The sequence below is a fragment of the Corapipo altera genome, unplaced genomic scaffold (assembly GCF_003945725.1).
Source record: "Corapipo altera isolate COAL_440 unplaced genomic scaffold, ASM394572v1 75, whole genome shotgun sequence".
NCBI lineage: Eukaryota > Metazoa > Chordata > Aves > Passeriformes > Pipridae > Corapipo > Corapipo altera.
In genome coordinates this window covers 1,998,817-2,019,521 of record NW_020884887.1, presented here as the reverse complement: position 1 = coordinate 2,019,521, position 20,705 = coordinate 1,998,817, and the positions used below count along the sequence as shown (strand labels likewise).

Sequence of the window (20,705 nt, the reverse complement as noted above, 5' to 3'; positions counted from 1 at the left end):
GATGCATGAGCACCTCACATCTGTAAATGAAAATAAAAACATCCATAATTTATAAGTGGGTATAACATTTAAAGAACGCAGAACACTCCACTTAGGTCTATTTTGGGAGTTTGCTTTACTGCACATCAAAATGCTATTCATTTATGAGAAACATCACAAACCAGAAAGATATCTTTTCAAATAAAGGATATTTTTCCCTCTTCAGTTGTATGTAGAATATATTTTTTAAAAATAAGCTTTTTATAATATTGTTTTTATAATACTAAGTTTTATATATATTTATATGTTATTATACAAGTTCATATAATATTAAGGTTTTATAATATATTAAAAAAAAGTTAAGTAAGAGTTAAAAGGAAGTACAAAAGTGTTAGCTAAAACTTTCATCCTCACCAAAGCTACAGTGGTAAAACATGGTTATTCTAACAGAAGGATCAAAAGAAGACAACACAGATTGTTCCATTTGTGAGGGGGGGAAAAGTACTGGGAATTTTACATTTATATTGTAAGTTGAACCTTGAGATGGAGCTGTAGGCCAAAAGCAAGTCTCTCAAAATAATATTTGCATTTTTCACACTTATTCAGTTATTTTCTAAGATTAATCACTTAGAACACCCCACCAGTGACATTAATATGAAGATGTGTGTTTTCTGCTTCATGGATTAGCAGACAGAAAAGTTTGTGAATGAAAGTTTTATTCTCCATTTCTTTATTGATATGTGAGGCAAAAGACCCCTCTGCTTTTCTACAACTTCAACTGACAGAGAGCAGTAGAATTTTGGGAGTGAGACACCATATAACTGACTATGTAGTAGAAATCCAAGATCTCTCCTTTGAAAGTGTCTTTTACCCATCGCTCCCAGAGTCTAAGTGACCCTGAACTGCCACATTCTCTGCTGAATGAGTGATTTTCAGTGTCATTCTTAGCAAAATCAATGTCTATCACTGAAATGTATCCCCCGAAGTCCAAGTGTGAGTAAAGCAGAGCTACCTGCTCCCGTTCTGGCTGCTGGCAGCGTTGGGGACACTACCTGTGAAACTTGTTTTTATCTGCGTAGAGGACGCAGGTGTAGCTCAGTCCGTCCAGCAGATTTTTTTAAACAACTTTTAAATACGATTTAGTTTTAAAGCAAAAGTTAAATGCCAGTTTTCCTCAGAGTATGAACAGGCCAGCTTTTGACAGCACTTAGTTTGCAGCCACAGCACATCTGTTCTGCTCCCCTTCCTTGCACGACTCGACCACTGCTCCCACCCCACCGCCGCCAAAGTACCCACTGCAATTCCATTCGGTGTTGGTTTTGTTCCGTGGGTTTTTTTTATTTCCCCTGCAAATCAGTTTGCTATTCCTTCTTTTCTCTCCTAGAAGTGTGTTCTGTGGACTGTGGCACCCACGGGGTGTGCATGGGCGGAGCGTGTCGCTGCGAAGAAGGGTGGACGGGAGCGGCCTGTGACCAGCGCGTGTGTCACCCCCGCTGCACGGAGCACGGAACTTGTAAAGATGGGAAGTGTGAATGCAGAGAGGGCTGGAATGGGGAGCACTGCACCATTGGTAGGCAAACGACAGGCACCGAAACAGGCACATATTGCTTTCTTTTCATAAATCGTAGAAACATAGTTACTGTCGTGTGTTGTAATGGGCTGTTCCCTTAAGGACCCTAGTGCTTAACTCAGAGTGTGTTGGGTGAAATGCAGGTGAGCTCTTGGAATCATTTAAAATCAGTAACAAAATGATTTGTAGAGATAAAAAACAAACAAACAACAAATTCCACAGCAAGTGGACATTAGTAAGTGAAGATGTAACAAATGGTTCATCTCGGTATCATCCAAGCCAAGATTTTCAAACTTAAATAAATATTCCTTTGTGTGAATGGCACCTCTTTTGATTTCCTGGTCTGATGCATCAGTGCTCTCCTGCTGTTATACATCACACCTGAAACACATCCCTACCATCCCCACCCAGAGCAGGGGTCAAGTGGTGGAGGATTAAGTGATCCTGGTGGCACAGAAATAGCTGTCTGGATTTCTGCTGTGCTGTGACAGTGGGAATGGTGTTTGCACACACACAGTGCCAGGGTGGGAGGGCCCTGTGGGCTCTGCAGCATCCTGCTGTCCCCTTCCCTAATATCCTGCTGCTCAGGGCAGCACTGACATCGTGCAGAGGGCCATGACCAACATGGTTCCATCTCAGCTGTGATGTCTCAACCTGGGAAGTTCAAAAGGGTTACACTTACACAAGGCAGTGATTTTCTACCCTCTCAACCACCGTGCTAGAAAATTTATTCTGAAGAGGAATTAATTACTCCTAAATTAAGTTCTTTATTTTGTCTCTCCAAGCAGTCCAGCAGTCTATTTGGATTATTTTGAAAAGTTACCCAGAACAAAGGGGAAAATTGTTATTTTCTCTATGCCAAAATCAAAAATGGGAAATTCTCAGTGATCACATCCCCTCTGAAAAGTCTGAGCAAATTTATCTGGAACAAGAGTATCCAGCTGCTGAGTCAATGTGAGGTTCAGGCAAGGGTGCTTTTCTCCAGAAAATTTTTGGAGGACTGTGAGGTGTACCTTAAAAGAAACCTACTGAGTCCTAATCCAAAGTCATACTGGTTTTATTATCTTAAGGTGGTAAATTTAACAAAGAAAAGAGTAGGTCAATTGAGATTTTAATAGCAGTCAGGGACCTTAATGGGACAGTCTTATTACAAGTGAATTGTTATTTCTTTACTTAAAAGTGTGGTGAGATTCTTGCATCCCTCAAGCTGTTTTTCTTTTTCATTCCCCTCTGATTTCTCCCTGGATATACAAATCATTTCTGATAAACACATGAGTTGGAAACTAAAAGTATACTCTTATTGGAGAAAAAAAAATAACAATTGATACATCTTTTTGGGGCATATCCTTTGATGTTGTGGTGCTGCATGCTTTGCTACACTATGCTAATATGATTTAAATCAAAGCTTTTATGACTGAACACTTTGTGACCAGCACAGATGCAGAGTGTTCTTTCATAATTGCTTTCAGACTTCCATTATATCAACACACCTCTGCTAGATTAATCCAGGCATTTTGTTTTCATATTAAGTGCTTCTCCGTTCTTTACAAAATGCCTAATATATCTTTTTTTCATTAAATTCTGTAATAGTTGCTTATTTTAAAAGTTCATGCTTTGTGCAAAATTTGTTTTGCTTTATAATCTCTTAGTAATATGCCTATGTTTAGAAGTAATTAATGTATGTAAAGTCTTCATTACTGTGCAGACAAAAAGATGCCTTTTACCAGGATCTCAAAAGTATGCTGAAAATTGCAAGCTGAACTGGTGAACTCTGAAGTGAGATTTTTAAGTCTAATTTTCAGAGCTTTGAACTAAATATCTTCCCTATTACTGATATACGTAATCAATTCTTTCCAGAGGAAGGGTGATACTTCCAAAGTGATTAAAATGTGCATAAGCTTCTTTTGTTTAGTATGTGTTAGAAAGATATCCTTGAAGCTTAATGTGGTTCTGCCTGTGGCAAGGATGAGACTGGTGCAAAGAATTTAGGTGTGTCCCCCTAGTTGTGGTGTATCAGATTAGTGCAGTCCTAAGTCATCTGTTGTTGGTAGACAGGTATATATTCTTGTGATAGGCCTGTGTTAGTAAGAATTCAGAGTTCAGAGGATGAGGATGGTAAAGCTAATTTTTGTCAGTATTGGTATGAAAAATGCCATAAGTTACCACTGGAAAATTTGTCCTTAAGAGTGAGTTGATACCTTGGTACAAGGATGAGTTGCTCAAGATGTTTTAAATGTTAGTGTGAAGATCTGAAGTGCACTTAAATTTTACAGAAACTCACTTGCATTTCAAGCTCTGTCTTACAGTTTTGCTTTCAACTGAAAGTTTCAACTGAAAGTTTGACACACCATTTAATGTCAGGATTGCTCACTGAGGAGGATTCCCCTAAAAAGATAATATTCAGGAATGCATTTTTGATGTGTTAAAACCTTGATTTTTTTTTTAATTATTTTATTTCCTTTTGTTAATTCAAAGCCATGATTTAGTCCTTTTTGGAAGGTACCTGGAAAACTGCCCGGTCTGTTTGTCCTAAGGCAGAGCCAGGCCAGACCAGAGTAAGACAGCAAAGGAGCTGGGGGTGAATCTCTCCCATCCTTGTTCACAGTTTGTATTTTTGAATACCCTTGTTAGTTCTTGAGGAGCACTGCATGGCCAGGCTTACCCCACAGGACATTTCAGAGTTTCTCCAGATGGACTTCAGGCAGAAAAATGTGAATGCTGTAGGAGAGGTTATTTCCTCTGAATTTCCACTTTTTGCTTCACCTAGTCTGAAATGAAGTCAGCAGAAAAACTTGCTGTGATTCCGGTGACTTTAGGCCAGGCTCACTTAGAACAAATAGATTTGACTTGTGAGAAAGAAAAGCAGGTTTCTACATACAAACCAAAATGCATTTGTTTGGGTTTCTTTACCAGTTTCATGTGCTATATTTACATGGCAGTGGAAAAGAAATCATCATAGCAACCTGCAGGTGTCCAAGTTCACTCAGGATATGTTATTCTATTTAATATCAAATTAGGCTTTAACAGATACTTGACAGAATGCACACTCTTTGGCATTTTGATGTTGAGTACCTAAGCTCAAAAATTTTACCAGAAGTGCAGTTTTTCTCTGCATTACCTGGTTTTAAGCAAAGCACTCTGAAAAACCTCCCAGCACAGCAGGGTTAGCTCAGTGTTAACAAACTGTTCGTGCAAAGCAGCTTTTTCCTGTGTGCAATACTATTACATATAAGAATGAATGCAAATAAAAATGAATGCATGTTCCAAGCAACACAGATTTTGGTAAATCTACATCCAAATAATATAAAATTGAAAGGAGGGGTGTCTGGTCTTGCTTAGATGCCTGTATGTAGCCGAGCAGAACTGCAGTTCACTTTGCTACTTCAGGCAAGGAAAAAAAAATTGCTTATTGGAGTGGTGATAAAGAAAATTAATCTTTTCCCAGTGCAAAAATAGACCTGTCAGGATATGTTTATTAAGTGATTACTATTCATTGATTGCAATTATGGAGGAAGTTATAACTAAATAATAGAGGGTAATCTAGATGAGGAAAAAAATATTGGAAAACTAATAACAAAGTGAAAGACTAAGGTATAGAAGTTGTTAATCTCAAACCAATTGCATGACAGAAATTTAAGATGGAGGATTTAGCTTTTCCTTGAATCATCTGAGTGTTGTTAAAGTGTGCTGTTACAAAACAGATCTGTTGCTTTCACTGAAAATAATATTTGGATGCTTAAAGCTGTTGTTTTTAAACGGTTGCAGAGGGTGTTCTGTGTATAAACTGTCAAGATAGTATTCCAAGGGCAGGGTGATATATATGGAGATCTTATGAAACAGTCAGAAATACCATTTAAAAAGTGTAATTCCATCTGTAATTCATATCCCTGCAGCATGAAATGTGACCCTTATTAAGTTATTGGTAAAAATCTCACTGTGATACCAGTGAAATCAGGATTTAATCCTCAACATTTACAAGTAAAATTTAAAAGTCTGAAAATGCATCATTTAAGGTGAGCTCTCACCAGAAGGTGATATAAGAGGTTTTCTTTGTGGCTGTCTGTTGTATTCCCAAGCTTTGCTCTTGTCTGCTCACGTCCTACATAAGATGTAGGTTAAGCATTCCCTTTCAGACAGAAAGTGGGGAAAGATTGTACTGAAGGCTGTTTGATAATAAGAATTGTCTACAGCAGGTTTTGATCCAGGCAGTTCTTATGTTTTCTGTTCCTTTTTTTTATTTTTCACTGCAAATGAGCTTTGCTCCCTGGTACAGGCATCGAAGCTGAACCTCTGCCTGCCTCCCTGCTAGACCCAACACAGGCAGGTGATGTGCATCTCTGCAGACCCTGCTGAGGTTCATTCAGGTTGGAAAAGACTCTTAAGATCCTTGAGTCCAACCATAAATCCTGGCCTTGGTACTACTTTTGGAAATCTAACTCCAGAGCTGGGGATCTGCCACTGTCTTTCCCCCAGTGAGTCCTTGGCCCCTGTACTAAAAGCATCAAAACTGTAGGACATGTTCCTCCATAAATAAGGGGTTTGGGAATCTCTCTTAGCCCTTTATCTTATCTTTTGTGTTTTCAGGACCTTGAGTAAAGAGGAAAGATTGGAAAGAACCAGGATTCTGTCACCTACATGATGCGAAATAACCTAAAATTTTCAGAAACAATAAAAATGTTCAAACAGAAGAAAGGATTCTGTGTCCAGGATTAAGAATTTTAAGTTCCAGTACAGGATATTTGTGTTAGGTGTTGGGAAAAACCGTGTAGCAGTAGATGAAAAATTGAAGTAGTTTGTCCAAGCAAGTTGTGGACTCCTCTTCAATACAGCTTTTAACAAGTATTTAGACAAACATCTGTCAGGAACAGCAGAGAGGTAATTCATCCTGCCATGGGGCAGTGAGCTCACTAGAAAGTCAGTGAGCTGTATGAATTCCCTTCCAGTCTCGTTTTAAATGAGCTTAAAAGGAAGCATTCCTTCTAAGGAATTTATTTTATAGTGGCCTATTGTTAGGATTTGTACTTTCATTGCCTTTAAGAATCTAAGGCCACTCTTGGAAGTAGAATTGATCATTTACCCAGCTAAGAAGGCTAATCTGTGTGTTCTGTATTTGCAGAACAATGGGTTTGTCAATGTGGATATTGAGCCACTCTGAAAGATCCAAACAAATTTGCAGGTAAATACTTTCAATGCTCTCCCTTTAAAGCACGAAGACTCGCCCAGGTGAACACTTGGTGAATATTATTCCACCTCTGGTTTTACTAAAAAATAAAGTGTAGTAAAAATTTCCCCCTTCCAAGTGATTTGGGATGACTGTGCCCTTTCCAGCTTTTAGTCATGTTTATATTTTCTGTCAACCGGAAGGAAAACCACAAGTAAAGTGTAAAGATTTAGTTATTTACCTTATCATGAAGTCAATAATCGATAGGGGCATTAATAATGCAGCATTGTGTTATCTTTGGATATAGCAAGATATTTTTGTCCCATGATAATGCTCTTTGTGTGAAAGACTTTTTTTTCTTCTACTACTGATTTCTCTTGTTGTAATTACCACGGTAATGATTCAAAGATGAGGCAATTTTCAGGAGAGATGGAAAGTGTGTGGGAGGAGGCAGTGGAAAGCCATCGTATCTGACAAAGAGCAATTTAGAAGGAGCTAGATATATTAGACTTCTCCAATGCACTTCTAACTTAAAATTAATCTGTAACAGTTTATAACCTATCAAGGCATAAAAAAAATCTCCAGCGAGGATGACAGGAATTTAGATTGCATGCTCTGTGGAGGGAGGAACACATTTTTTCATTTTATTTGAAAAATGTGTAGAATATTTGGGTCGTGACCACTTTTCATTACCGTTGGTACAGAAATATGTTGGTAATATATATGATGACTCGACCAGAAATGTTAGAGATGTTGGCTGTTTCTGTACCTGCAGATTCTGGTTCGTCACCTGGGTGATACAATTATCCCACTCTTTTTACAGCTGGTAGCAGGTTCCTGGGTAAGCACACCTGTGATACAACCTTTTAGGTGCCAAGCTTTCATTGGAGTGTTGTAGGGTGGTTCCCCGCTGTATCTGTACAGCAAAACAGAGGAGCAGCAGGTACCTCATGAGGCAAACTCGGGGATTCTCAACCATTTCTGTCGTTCTCTGCACATCACTCACATTTTCATTTCCGTCATGCAAGCGTGGAGAGACTCAGAAGGTAGAAGTTTCCCTAAAAAAGTGGTATTTTGGTCACGTATGTTATATCATTTTATAACCCAAACCAAGGAAATGTACCAGTCAGTCAGACAAATGGTCATTTAGTCCAGCATCTCTGTGCTTCACTAAAGGTGCAAGATCCTGCTGAATAAATTTCTTCCTGGAAAGTGATGCTTCTTATCTGTCCCAGCTACATTTGCTGTCGAGGTGCTTTGTTTTGTGAATGTGTCACCTTTTATTTCACCTCCAAAACTCCTGAATAAAATATCTTGGCTCTGAAGTCCCCAGATTACACTGTGTAGGTAGCACTTGCTTGGGATTTTGGTTTCTGGTTTGTAAGTTTGCAAATTCCTTCTGAAATATACTTGGCTATTTTGTGGATCAGGGATGAGTAAACTTTCTGAGCAGTTTCCGTAGCACTAAGGAATCCAGAAGTATGAGATGCATCCACTTACTTTATCATAAGCTGCTTATGTGTATTTGTAAGGAAATATATTCTATCTAGAGATTTGTATATAGTGAGAGTGGTTTGACTTTCAGGGAGTTTAGAAACATTTAGAAAATTGCAGAATTTACACGGGGCAGCTGGGGATCTTTTTTGGCTGAAAGGCAAGCTTATTCATGAGGAAGAACTTTCCTGTTTGCATTCTTTGCTGAAGGCTTCCTGTAAATGATTGAAATATGTCAGAGTGCAGTGTCAGAACACTTGAGTGGCTCTTTTCTCTCTCTTTTTATAGGATATTTGCAGAACATGACCTTATTTCTTCCCTTCCTAACCCAAAAAATTTAATGAGTGTGTTTTCAGCAAAACTTCCTGCATTATGTCTAGTACTTCAAAGATGCACCCAGCAGATACTGGTGAATAGCTTCCCAAACTAAACCACATTTCTTTTTTTCTCCTTTTGGAGGGGCTTCTACATGAGTTATATTGATTTCCTGGCCAATTCTTGAACTCTTAAAAGACCACAAAAAGAGGGGAAGGGCAATCAATCAAGGAGCTGATCTAACTTTTGAAAGGGCAGAGCTGATTTTCCTGTTCACAGGAGCATTCCCAGCGTCAGACAATCTTCTCTTCTCCCGCAGATAATATTTTCTGTGTTATTTTGCACCCTGTGGTGTCAAACTGAGTTTCAGCAAGTGAGTGAATTACGTGGTGTTGCTGGATACAAAACAACAAAGGCATGGGAATGCTTGTGAGAGGTCAGTGACATGGATTGTATAGAGGTAGAAAGGTAGTACCAGATCTTGAGATATATATATATGTATATACGTATATGTAATATTTATACTTCCTAAGAAAGAAATACAAAGGAGAACAATACCTGCCCATCCTTTTGAGGCCTGCTGTTTGTGTTCTTGTTAGAGATGCCTTTTCCTTGATCACTTGCATTCTTGCCTATACATTCTCAAGGTATAATCTTTGCATCTTCAGCATCAGTTTCACATAATCTTTCATGCTTGAAGATGCAAATAAAGCCAAATGTGTTTTGCCTGACTGCTGCAATCTCTATGGAATAACAATTCAGGTACAAAGCTTTACCTTTTCAGCTTCTTGCCAATTTAGCATCAAATTAGTGGTAGGATGCATGGGAAGTTAGAGACTTGTCTTCCTTAGATATTTGATGCTTTTGAAATTCTCTACTCAATATTTTCTTAGTTTAATGTTGTATTAAAAATATTAATGTCAGAAATAAAAAGGAAAAAATGGTCTCTGTAGCACCTCTGAAGTGTCAGTTCAGGATTTTGCTGTGTGATCTATTTAGGGCTTCAGGGAAAAACGAAACCATTGAAAGGCTTCTCTTTAAACTGTCAGCTCTCTCTTGGGCAGTAACTGCTCGCTGAGGATGAATACACGCTGGTGTTGAATATTGATACGTCCTTCTTTCACTAAAAGCCCTTACTTAGACAGTTTTTTAAAAGATCTTAAGGAATGAATATGGGGACTTGTTCAGAGCACGAGTTATGAGGTATCATGAGCCATTCTTATTGAAGAAAGTTTTTAAAAAATTTATGTTATCCAGCTCTTTCCTCTCGTTCTTTCTTTCTTTCCATCCCTATTCTGAGCTGCTTATGAAATGCTCATTAGTATAACATTGCTTCTGGAGATTATTCCTGTAGGTAGCCTTAGCCTATTTCAGTTCAGATATAGTTTTTCTATACATATAAAAAGAAGCAAAGCTTGCTGTCCAACAGAAGTCATCATATTAGTATATCTAATATTAGTATATCTAATTTGCCCAAAGAAATTACAAACATACTTTGAGTTACTGAAATGTAAGAGCTAAATACAAACTTGATTGTTCTTAAAGGCATTTGGGCCTGATGTTGTGGTCCACGTGTTGTGGTTCACCTCTGTATGTTGGAACTGCAAATAATTAGAGTAATATTGAGATCACTGTTACCTGATTTACAGCTGCCAAGAAATTGTAACTAACTGTAGATTTCTATGATTTCCAGCACATACTACTGTGGTGTTCCAGTGATATAATACTGATTGACACATAACTCTCCATCTCAGCCTGTCAGTTGTCTTCAAAACACATCCATGCTGGGATAGATGGAGACAAAGCAATACTGGTGTCTCATTAATCTACCAGCAGCTCACAGTCATACTGAAAGCCACAGGGAAAAGCAGGACACGAGAAATTAAGGTTACTGTGTTTGTTGTCATTCCCTCTTCATTCAGTAACAGGATTAGAGCAGAAAGGATTCATGGCCCAGCTGTTCCCTGAAGATTTTCAAATCTGAGAGCTGACCCTTAGCACTGCGTGCTACCCACTTAATTTAAATATTTCGCTCCAAACAAGTACCTCTCTTAAACAGTTAAGCAGTTTTCATGGAAAAGTAGCAAGTTTGCTTCCACAGAGACTTCAGTGTGACACAGATCAGAACATTATCCCTAATGAAAATTTAGGCAGAGGAGACATGGCTGTCTGCTTATCCATGCAAAGCTTTTCTGCCTCTCATTCTCCTGCACTTAAAAGATATTTTCCCTCCTGCCTTACTGTAATGTGCCAATTCTATGGCCCATGACTGATGTCTAACATCTGGGATGTGTTGCCTTTTCTTGTGCTGTCTCACTGATTACTGGGAGCCGTGCAGCGAGTCCCAGATGTTCAAGTGTAAAACAGTCTCTGGGTTCTCTCAAACATGGTTTGTGTGACAGCACCCAAGTCCTACCCACCTCATTTGTAATTTCTCCACTGCAGAATGCCTTTTAAAAGGCTGTGGGTTTCCTCCAATCTGCAACTAGGGAGCTCTAATTTTGACAAACAACCCACCAGCGTCAGGGTTTATGTTTTTTTCCTAATCCCACTGTGGTTTTAGTTTCTATTCACAGTTTTTAACAGTCCACTGTGGAGCAGGTTGATCAACTCAGCATCAGTAGACTGTGGCCTGCTTTTGAAATGCTGTCAAATAAGATATCAACAAAATAGCTGCAAGGAAAGGTTTAAGTATTTCTTCTTTAACTGTTTTGGCATGACCAAACTACACGAGCTCATAGGTAATCATTCATATAATTGAAAAGCATATACACTTCTACCATTTTTGTGTATTTTTATAGGAATCCATGTAAAGATGAATCTCTTCTGTATTCATTCTGCTTAAGTATAAAATTTCAGATGAGATTTTTTTAGGTAGATGTTGGAAGGTCAAAGTTATTCAAGAGTGTGAAAAATAAGTAAGATTCATAGTGCATCTAGACCACATATGTTTTAATTTGCCCTCAAATAGTTTTTCAGAGCACTGAACAACTGAGCTGAAGAACCACAGTGCATCAAGATGCAGTCCCTGCTCTGAAGAGAATTAGTAGGGATAATAGCTTTGGTAGCTAAGAAATAAATATAATGGTGTAATTGCGATTAAAAACATTCTTTTTAATTAAAAACTAAATCGGTTTGTAGTGAAAAATATTACTGGTTTGCTAGGTTGTGATTTGAGGCTACAAGCAATACTAAGAGGACAATTATCCAAAAGCACAAATTAGCAAAGAAAAAAATATCAGTTTAGCAATAGCATTTTTTGCCTAGAAGAGCATGGTGATATATTGATCTACTGCTTCGAATACTGTGATTTTCCAATTGTTAGGAATCAAAAGGAATTGCTGAGTTTCTTGTGGAATGAGTTCCTCAAGAGTAGAACTGAAGCTGTTTTTGTAAATTCAGCATGCACAAACACAAATCCCTAAACGTCCCACAAGATGCTGATTCCCCTAAAACCAGAGACACATTAGTTCAGGTGAGAGAACTGATTTTTGTTTTAAGCACTGGGAATACCAGAGAGTAGAACCCAGTCCTTAATATAGCATGTAAGCATCCACTTTTCAACACAGTTTAAATATAAACTGATCTGACTTCTTTGCTTTCCATTTAATAAAGCAAGGCAAAATGTGTATATGCTGGGTTACAGATCACTTCTCTCTGAAAGTAATAGAGGAATTAGCATTATAGCATGCAGTCTTACAATGCAAGACAGTGTGCTCAGAATTAAGCAGTTATAGAAAAAGAAGATGGGTGTTCCTCTTCCCTTTTTTACTGCAGAATCACTTGCATTTGAACCAGAAAAGTATTATTGAAAGCAGGAAGCCATGGATCATTATTTCCTACTGAAAAGTGAAGGTGCAATATGACTTTGTTAAAATGTTTGCAGATTCTGATTAATTCTGATCCTTTTTTTTTTATTATTTAGGGTAATTTGATAGCAGTACACAAAAAGCAGTGGCAATGTGCCTTTTTTTGTTTAAAAAAAAAATGGAAAGGGTGTTTTGGACTGAAATCACTGAATAGGAGTTTTTTAGGGTTCTGAAAGAAAGGTTAACACTGCTTCCATGCAGCATTGCTAATAGATAGTTATATTGGAATTGGTAACATTGCTTCCATGCAGCATTGCTAATAGATAGTTATATTGGAATTGGGGGGAGCATAGTGACACAGATTTTTAGGTGTAGTTCATCTTTTTTTAAGCTTCTTTGGAAACTAGGGGTAAAATTGCTATTTTGTTACTGCCTCCCTTGGATCGTTATTAATTGATTCTTTATCATGGAGCCAGTCCATAAATATCTTCCTTGTGCCCTTTGAATATTTGAACCTTGGGGTCTTTTTCTAAAATAAGTCAGAAATATTGATTTAGAAGGGAGAAAGGCTTCCATGTTTAGAGAACAGGTTATCAGAGTCAAGGTCACTCCTTGTGAAGGCTGAACGGGCAACAGTCGCTTGATGGAAATACTGAGTGTTACACTACAGTGTAAAACCTGTGTAAATGGGTCTGCACTCCTTGTTCCTGCAGCATTCCTTGTTCCTGCAGCATTCCTTGTTCCTGCAACATTCCTTGCTCCTGCAGCATTCCTCACAGAGATGGTTGTGGACCAGAAACCTAAACTACCATGTTGTTCTTGCACACGTCGCGAAAAGGTTGAAGGGAAAATGAGAAATATGTAGAGATTTGTAAGCATTACCCTGCATTAATTCAGATCCAGAGGGGCCTGTAAATGTTATCAGTTTTATGATTCTTCATTGGAATCTTTTGTTAGATGTTCTATAAGAATTTTGATTGGTTATATGCTCAGTAAAAAAAGTGAATTAAAATCGGTCAGGCCCACCCTTAATTTCAAACAGTAGTGCATGCACTTTATCAAAAGAGTTAATTAGGTATGAGATATCACTCAGATAGCAAACTTTTTGGATACACTGAAGTGTCTCCTGAAATTGTTAATATTTTCATACCACATGAAAATTTTTTTAAAATAAAATTGACTGCTTATTAAAACCTAATTATTTTCCCATTCCTTTTAATCTTTCAATCTTCCATATGCAAAGAATTTTCTAAGTAAATTCTGTCATCTTAGACCAGTAATTGTACTTCTAGTTACCATGAAAGTCCTTAAATCCTCATTACTTAATTTAAAAGTGTTACTGCATGGAAAGTTTAAAGTATGAGATGCTTTGTATAGGGAAGTATTTATTCAGCAGAACTGGAGTAATTTACCATATTTGCCTTCCATTAAAGTCTGCATCTGTTTATTCAACTTTTGTAGTTAGTTTCTCCTACTCTACTAAGGATTTTTGTCAGCATTTCTGAGATAAAACATTGTAGTTGGAAAACTTTCTATCAAATCATGTATAATGTGCCTGATTTCTTAAGGTGAGTGTTCCCATTGGTATTAAATGGGAGATTTTGTGAAGTTATTTGCAGAATATGCCCCCAGATCTTAATTATTTATTTTCTTTTCTGTATTTTATTGCTTGAGATAAAGATGTTGTAAAATGTGAGGAGAGATGTCACTCAAAAGTGAACTAATGACAGTGAAGTGCAAAGGAAAATGTCTGTTCTCTTCAGTGTTGCTTCTGGTTTTTCATCCTGTGACAAAAGATTACAGGTTTACTAAAGATGAACTTTCACAGGGCTGCTGCTACCAATCCCTTACTTGAAATAGGTGCCTTCAGTCCATCTTAGGAAATAATTACAATTAATAAGTTGTTTCATTCAGAGTGAGAAGAAGGTGGAGAACTCACTTAGAAGTCTTGCACTGACAGATTTGTATCTTGAGGAGAAAGGCTTTGTCATTAATCTGCAGGAGAGTTTTTCCACTTAAAAAGGATTTTTACAAAAACTTCCTGACTGCTTGCAGCAGTAAATTGGATATGCACTGTGCCTGATTAAGCACATTCCCACATATGTATTTACTCTGAAACCTTGAGCCGTTCCAGAATTCACTTTGCTTGATTACAATCCATGGAGATCTTAAACTCAATAGAGTCAAACTGCATCAAACCTCAGGAGAGGGACCTTCAGGTGATATTTTGGTGTTACAAGGTGTTCTCTTCATAGGTTTTCATGACATGGAGCATTCTGGAAATCCTCTGCAGCTTGAGCCAGGGCAGAACTTGTCTTTCTGCTCCAAACTATTGCTGTGGAGCAAAAAGCTGCTTGGTTTTACAGCTTTGAAGAAATGGTTATTAGCTAAAGAAAAGCCTAATTGTTATGAGTTTCCAACATGTTCCTTGAAATGTGCTAACAGTTCAGCTATGTATAAGCAATGAACAATGACAATATAGCCCATTGAAATTGTGGGAATCAGTGTGGAAACCTGTTGTCATTTTATTTGAGCACTGAGGGTCAGTAATGCTGGCCTTCAGAGATCTCATGTTCTGGTACCTACCCCGGGAACTTTTCTAAATGATAATCAGGATAGAAAACAGAAAAGAAAGATTTCTTTGACATCTCTTTGACGTTTAGATTTACTGTGAGCTGCTACTCAAGCTGTATTTTCAGCATTGCAAAGAACTAATTGCACAGAACTGTAGCACGTTGTCCTTTAGCTGTCCCGTGTACAGACCTTAGAATTTTTTTATTATTATTATTTTTGTTACTGGAAATTCCTTTTAACTGGTGATGAGGTAGTCTCCAGATATCTTTGTTGCATCTCCAACTCACTTATCTTGTGTTTCTCTTCCTGAGTGAAGTGCTCCTGACAAACACTCCCAGTACACAGAGTAACAACCTGCCTGTCCCAGTATGGCTTAAAATTTGTCAAATATAGATGCAAGGCAATCAAGTTAAAAGTCTTGTTGGTTCTTCTGATGGCTTCAACAGAGAAATGGAAAATAAATACTCTGCCTAGCAGCAGAAAGACTTAAGTATTCGTTCCAGAGAATTAAGGACACCTCTAGTGGAGGCGAGGGGAGGAGCAGAGCCATCAGTTGCTTGATAGTAAACATGTTTAATGTAAAGCAAGCAGAGCCTAAAGACTCGTTTCTCTTCCAAATTTCTTCCAAGTGCAGATTAAACACTCTTGCCTTTCTTGGGGGTGGAATGGAGAAGATGATCTCCCTAGCAGATCAAAATCACTTTCCCAGATTTATTTAGTATTTAAATATCAAAGCAACTGGCTATATATGAAGGATTATGAGATTTCTTCCTTCACCACGTAGGCAGGTTTTAAAAAATGGAACAAAAAGAGAACTAACTTATGCTTCATCTGTGTATGCAGGATTTAAACCAGTTTATTTATGAAAACAACATTTTTATTTCTGTAGCTTTTATTAGCTATTTGTGCAGTTGGTAGATATAAAAATTGGAAAATGGCATGATATTCATGAGGCTTATGTATATTGACAAGGAATGCAGAATGGTGCCTTGCACTTTAGAATTAAAGGCATGTTTGTGGTTTACGTACTGAAATATTCATCTTCTATCCTACATCTGCCAAACAACTCAGCATTCACAAATACATAACTCAGAATGCATTGCTTATCTATTTTAATTTGTTTTCCATATATTGCCTCTGTGGCAGAATACTGCTCCCAGGTCGTGGGCATTATTTCATACTTCACGCTTGTACATATTTAAGCTCCAGAAATTCTAGCCTTAACAAACATGTGAGATATATTTATTTTACTATTCAAATATCCATTATTTCTGGTCACTTCTAATAATATTTTACTGTCATGAATATTTAGGATTACTGCAGGCCAGAAGGAGTATGAGAAGCATTTAGTGTGTGTTACTATTTTTCATTCCAAACTATCCCACAATGCTTCTTAAAAAACTTTCTGTTTTTTTGTTTGGGATTTTCCTTTGGGACAGCTGGAATGTTTGAACTCTGAAGTCTGAAACCATACAGTGTGCAGCCATGGAATCGATGTGATTAATACTTTAAGAAGATCAGCTGCAAAATATAATGCACATGTCTATATAGTCCTGAAGGGATTCCAAAGTCCTGTACCAAATTTAAGGGACAGAACATACTAATCTGCTACACAGTAATAGAGGAAACTGTCTACTTATGTTAAGGCTCATATTTATTCTGCTGTTAGAGATAACCTGTGCTCTTACATAGGATCTGCATTTGCATACCTGAAAGTTAATTGCTAAATTATAAATTCTATGCAGGCATTAATATCTAATGAATAGCAAGTAATTATATTTTAATAATGCCTGAGAAAACTGGGATTCCCTGCCCTGAGAATTATGAATTATAAGGCTCTAAAACCAAAGGGATCATAGATAATTCAGTTTGGATGGGATGTCAGGAGGTCATCTGGTCCAGCCTCTTCCTCAAAGCAGGGTTGTTATGAGGTCAGACATCAGACTTAGGCTCATAGTTTTTTGGCAGATTCCCTGCAATCCTCCTTATTACCCACTGGACAGGCTGTTACCACTCAGTGCCCTTCCTATGCATCTTCTTTAGCATATTGAGCAACATAAGTAGTGTGTAATATCTGCTTTTTCTCACTGCAGTTCCCTACTTGTGTGTTCACATCCCATTCCCTCACATCCCTGAATTCAAATCAAATTAGAAATACTGGTATAAACCACTATTAAGTAGCACTGACATAAGGGGAACAGTTCTGTTTGGTCCCTGTAAATGCTGACTAAGCTTACTGGGCATTTTGATTGACTTAAACTCCTCTGTTTTGTAAAGCTTTTGGTATGTTAAAGTAGTTATGGTCAGAGGAATGCAATTTGTATTTGGAGCTAAAGTGGATAATAAGTGATTTTTATTTTTCTATATATGTGGAAGTTGTCATTTAAGGAGTAAAGGAGTTCATTCCTCCTGTATGCCATAAGTGGAGGGTTTGTGAAGTTAAAAAGAAGTATTTTGGAGCTAATAACTGAATTGAGAATGTCTTCCCCCAAAAAAACCTAAATTGCATTAGGTCTGGAATATTAGTTTAGTTTTAGCAGGACTCTATAAAAATGTTTGGAAATGGAAAATTTGATGCTGGTGATATTTGGCTAGGATGGATACATCCAAGTGCTGATTCTTTCTTTGGGGAATGATCAGGCTCATCCCAGCCTGATGAAAAGAGGAGTCCATTTCCAAGAGATTCACTGACTTCAGGCAGGAGAAGCCCTAGTGAAGCCCTAGTTATCCATGATCCTTCCAGCAGGCAGGAAGGGCTGTAAAGCCTCCAGCAGCAGTTTATGATCCAGGGGTTTTCCCCATGCTTGGTAGTCAGCTAACACATAGAAACCAGAGAAAACCTGTGTTTTCTGAAGAACAACCACTTACATTAATTTTAAGTATGATATAAAGTGTCCAGCTACAGCCAATCTGACATGAGGTTGTACATTAGCTGACTGAAATCTGTGTAATTCTGTTGAATTTGGCTGAATTTTGCCAGTGTGGACCCTGTTTGCAGGATAGTTTTCTGTCTACCTCAGTCCTAAAGGATTACACTGGTGTGCTTATACTCAAAGTATTTGTACATTCAGCTTAGCAGGAAATGGCTGATTTAACCTGGCTTGGTGTTCACCTCCCCTGCCTCTGCTCTGAAACTTGCTTGCAACAAATAGCATTGCTTAAAAACATTCCCTGAGCGGTAAATCTGCTGATGCTGCCTTCCCTTTAGAATTTGAAGCAGAAGAAATGCTGGGTGGCATCTGTGTCCTGAGAAAAGCTGGGCAGTGACAGTGGAGCCTCCTCTGCTGACCCATCGGGGCATTCAGAGAGAAAAAGCTGAGGTGCAATTATGGTGTGAATCCTAATTTTTATGAAAGAATGACTGAAACCGCTTGCCATAACACTGTGATTAATGTAGGGATTTTAGTTACTACACTGTAGTTAGGTTATATATACTTTTAAATATGAAGTCAGTGTTTTGCTTGTTGCCCTTCAATTGACTGAATTTACACATCCTGTCAGATAGGTCACTTCATCATTCCACTGCCACAAAACTATTTATATAGACGTTATTTTAGAGATAAATCCAACTTGAGAAGGCTTCTTTCTCAAAAAAGATATTACATATTACAAAGGATGATACCAGTGCTTGTGTGCAATATCAGAAACATTAATACAGTAAAAGATTATGGTTGTGGTAGTGGTTTTATGAATGTAATTTCACCTGGAATTATATTCTAAATGGATTTTGTTACAGTAAGATTAATTTGAAAGACTCGGCTATCTTAAATACAAATTTTACTGCATCTTTTATATGTCTTTTTATTGGGTATATGAATAGGAGTTGAATGTGAGTCTTGTTTGAGAAAAATACACTGTGTAACTGAAATGTGCTGCTGGGGTCAGATTTTAGCTCTTGCTCAGAATTTCGGCAAATAATCTCCTTGGCCTGTAGAAGGAATTATGTAGCTCTGCTGCAGCAGTGTCCTTACCTATGTTCCATGTAACTACTGTGCCTATGCTGGTGCACAACCCAAACTGTTGTCACCTGGCCACGATGAAGCCACGGTGCAGAGCCTTGGTTTGCGTGCAGGATGTGATGTGTCCTCATGTTCACGTTGGCAATATCAGGGTGCAGGCAGGACACTGCCTGGCAGGACCACCCTGGCCCTGCCCACACTCTGTGGGTGATGAGGGGGCTGTGTGTGGTTTGGATATCGTGGACATCCCACATTTGCAGGACTGGATCTGGCCTCTGGCTGCCGCAGAGCACTTGGCATTGCAGAGGCTTCTCAGTCTTGTGACTGAATTTCCCATAACACAGCCTCCCTTCCTTCTTGGAACTGTCTTTTATATACACAGGTAGTCCAAATTCGGGGCTCAGCTGGAATTCTGTGTGTAGACTCAACCTTCTGAGCAGACATGGATTTTTTGATCATTGATCTGTTTGCTTTCCTCAAATCTCAGGACAGTGCAACACAAACTGGCCCCTCTTTTCCCTGCCCAGCTGTTGGCAGCTTGGAGAGGGTGGGTCACACCAAAAGCAGGTGACAGAAAAAACTCTGTTGGTTGTGCACAAGAGAGAGACCTCGAGGGTGTCTCCCCGTCAAGAAAGTCTCAGGAGCCCATCTGCTTGAGTCGCTTAAAATGAAGTTGGATAAAATGGAATGTTCAGCTGGGAGCAATCCCTTGTTAACAAGGCATGATGCTCTGACAGCCCTGGGGTTTTTTTCAGTCTCAGATGTTAGGGACCTATATTGCAACATGAGCTTTCCTCTCCTTTTCTCTCTCTGTGTGTGTGTGTGTGTCTTTATCTTTTTATTGTTCTTTTTCTTCAAAAAGATGCAAGTGACTTTTCTTGAAACTTCCTTTTTGATACCAGCAGTTCCCCTTTGTGGGAGCTTTACTTCTCTTCTTCTAAAACATCACACATGTTTTTCTCATATTTCTCTGTTTTGTTTGGAAAGTTGGATGTTCCCTGAGTTCCTGTCTTTATTTGTGAAAGACTGAAATTGCATAGATAGAATTTAGAGGGAAATTCTGTTATGACATACATGTCCCAGGCAATTAAAGGAATCTTACTTAAAATTCGTAATTGTTTGTCTGCACAAGAGGTACTAGAGTGGAGGATTTCAGGGTCCTTGAAACTTAATTTTTGGTCTTTCCTTTTTTTCCAGCCTGTTCAATAAATAAAATTGTAGCTGGGCCAACTCAGGCATGTATTCATCTGCCCAACACATCTGCAAATAGATATTTATTCTATACATTCCTTTGTTTGATATCTGGCTTAAAAAAAAAAATATTTAAGGTGTTGGGTAGTTTTTAAAAAAAAAAGTTTTCTCCAGAAAAATAAGAAGGAATGAGAGGAAAAAAGAGGCAAGAAAGCCAGTCAGAGCATGTTGGTAACAAACTCTTCAGTGCCACGGAGAAGCTCCTACTCTGTGTGAGTCCTCTCTGGAAACCAAGCAGAACTGCTGTGGTGACAATGGCCTTTGTGTTACACTGAAAAGCTGGGTTAATTCTTAACAATTTGTCAATCAGTGTCACTATCCTGCTTCAAAGACCTGGGATAGTGCCCCTGCATGGCTCCAGCCTGTTCTGGAACTGTCCAAACTCACTCAAAGGGGCTTCACCTCTCACTCAACAAATATTGTATTGCATTGACATGTGTTTAGTTACTTGCTTTGGGGGTTGAGTTTATTTTAGTTGAAGTGTTGCTCTGCAGAAAATAACTTGTGTGTGCTTATCATAACACTATGTGTCATTTTTATTTGTATGCCCTTTCTTTGGCTTTAACTAAGCCCTGCAGGCTTTGGGATTGAAG

General features: G+C 38.3%; 1 protein-coding gene across 13 annotated transcripts in view; it reads left to right on the top strand.

The window, feature by feature from the left end:
* The window catches only part of TENM2 (teneurin transmembrane protein 2), a 625,985-nt gene that overhangs the window by 546,675 nt on the left and 58,605 nt on the right, over positions 1–20,705 (top strand). For 9 of the 13 annotated variants that reach the window (XM_027643088.1, XM_027643086.1, XM_027643084.1 and 6 more), the window contains one exon: positions 1,364–1,576. In XM_027643088.1, the coding sequence (XP_027498889.1) occupies positions 1,364–1,576 (213 nt within the window). The remainder of the gene's footprint in view (positions 1–1,363; positions 1,577–20,705) is intronic. The other 4 variants (XM_027643089.1, XM_027643087.1, XM_027643085.1 and 1 more) reach the window with 1 other exon arrangement.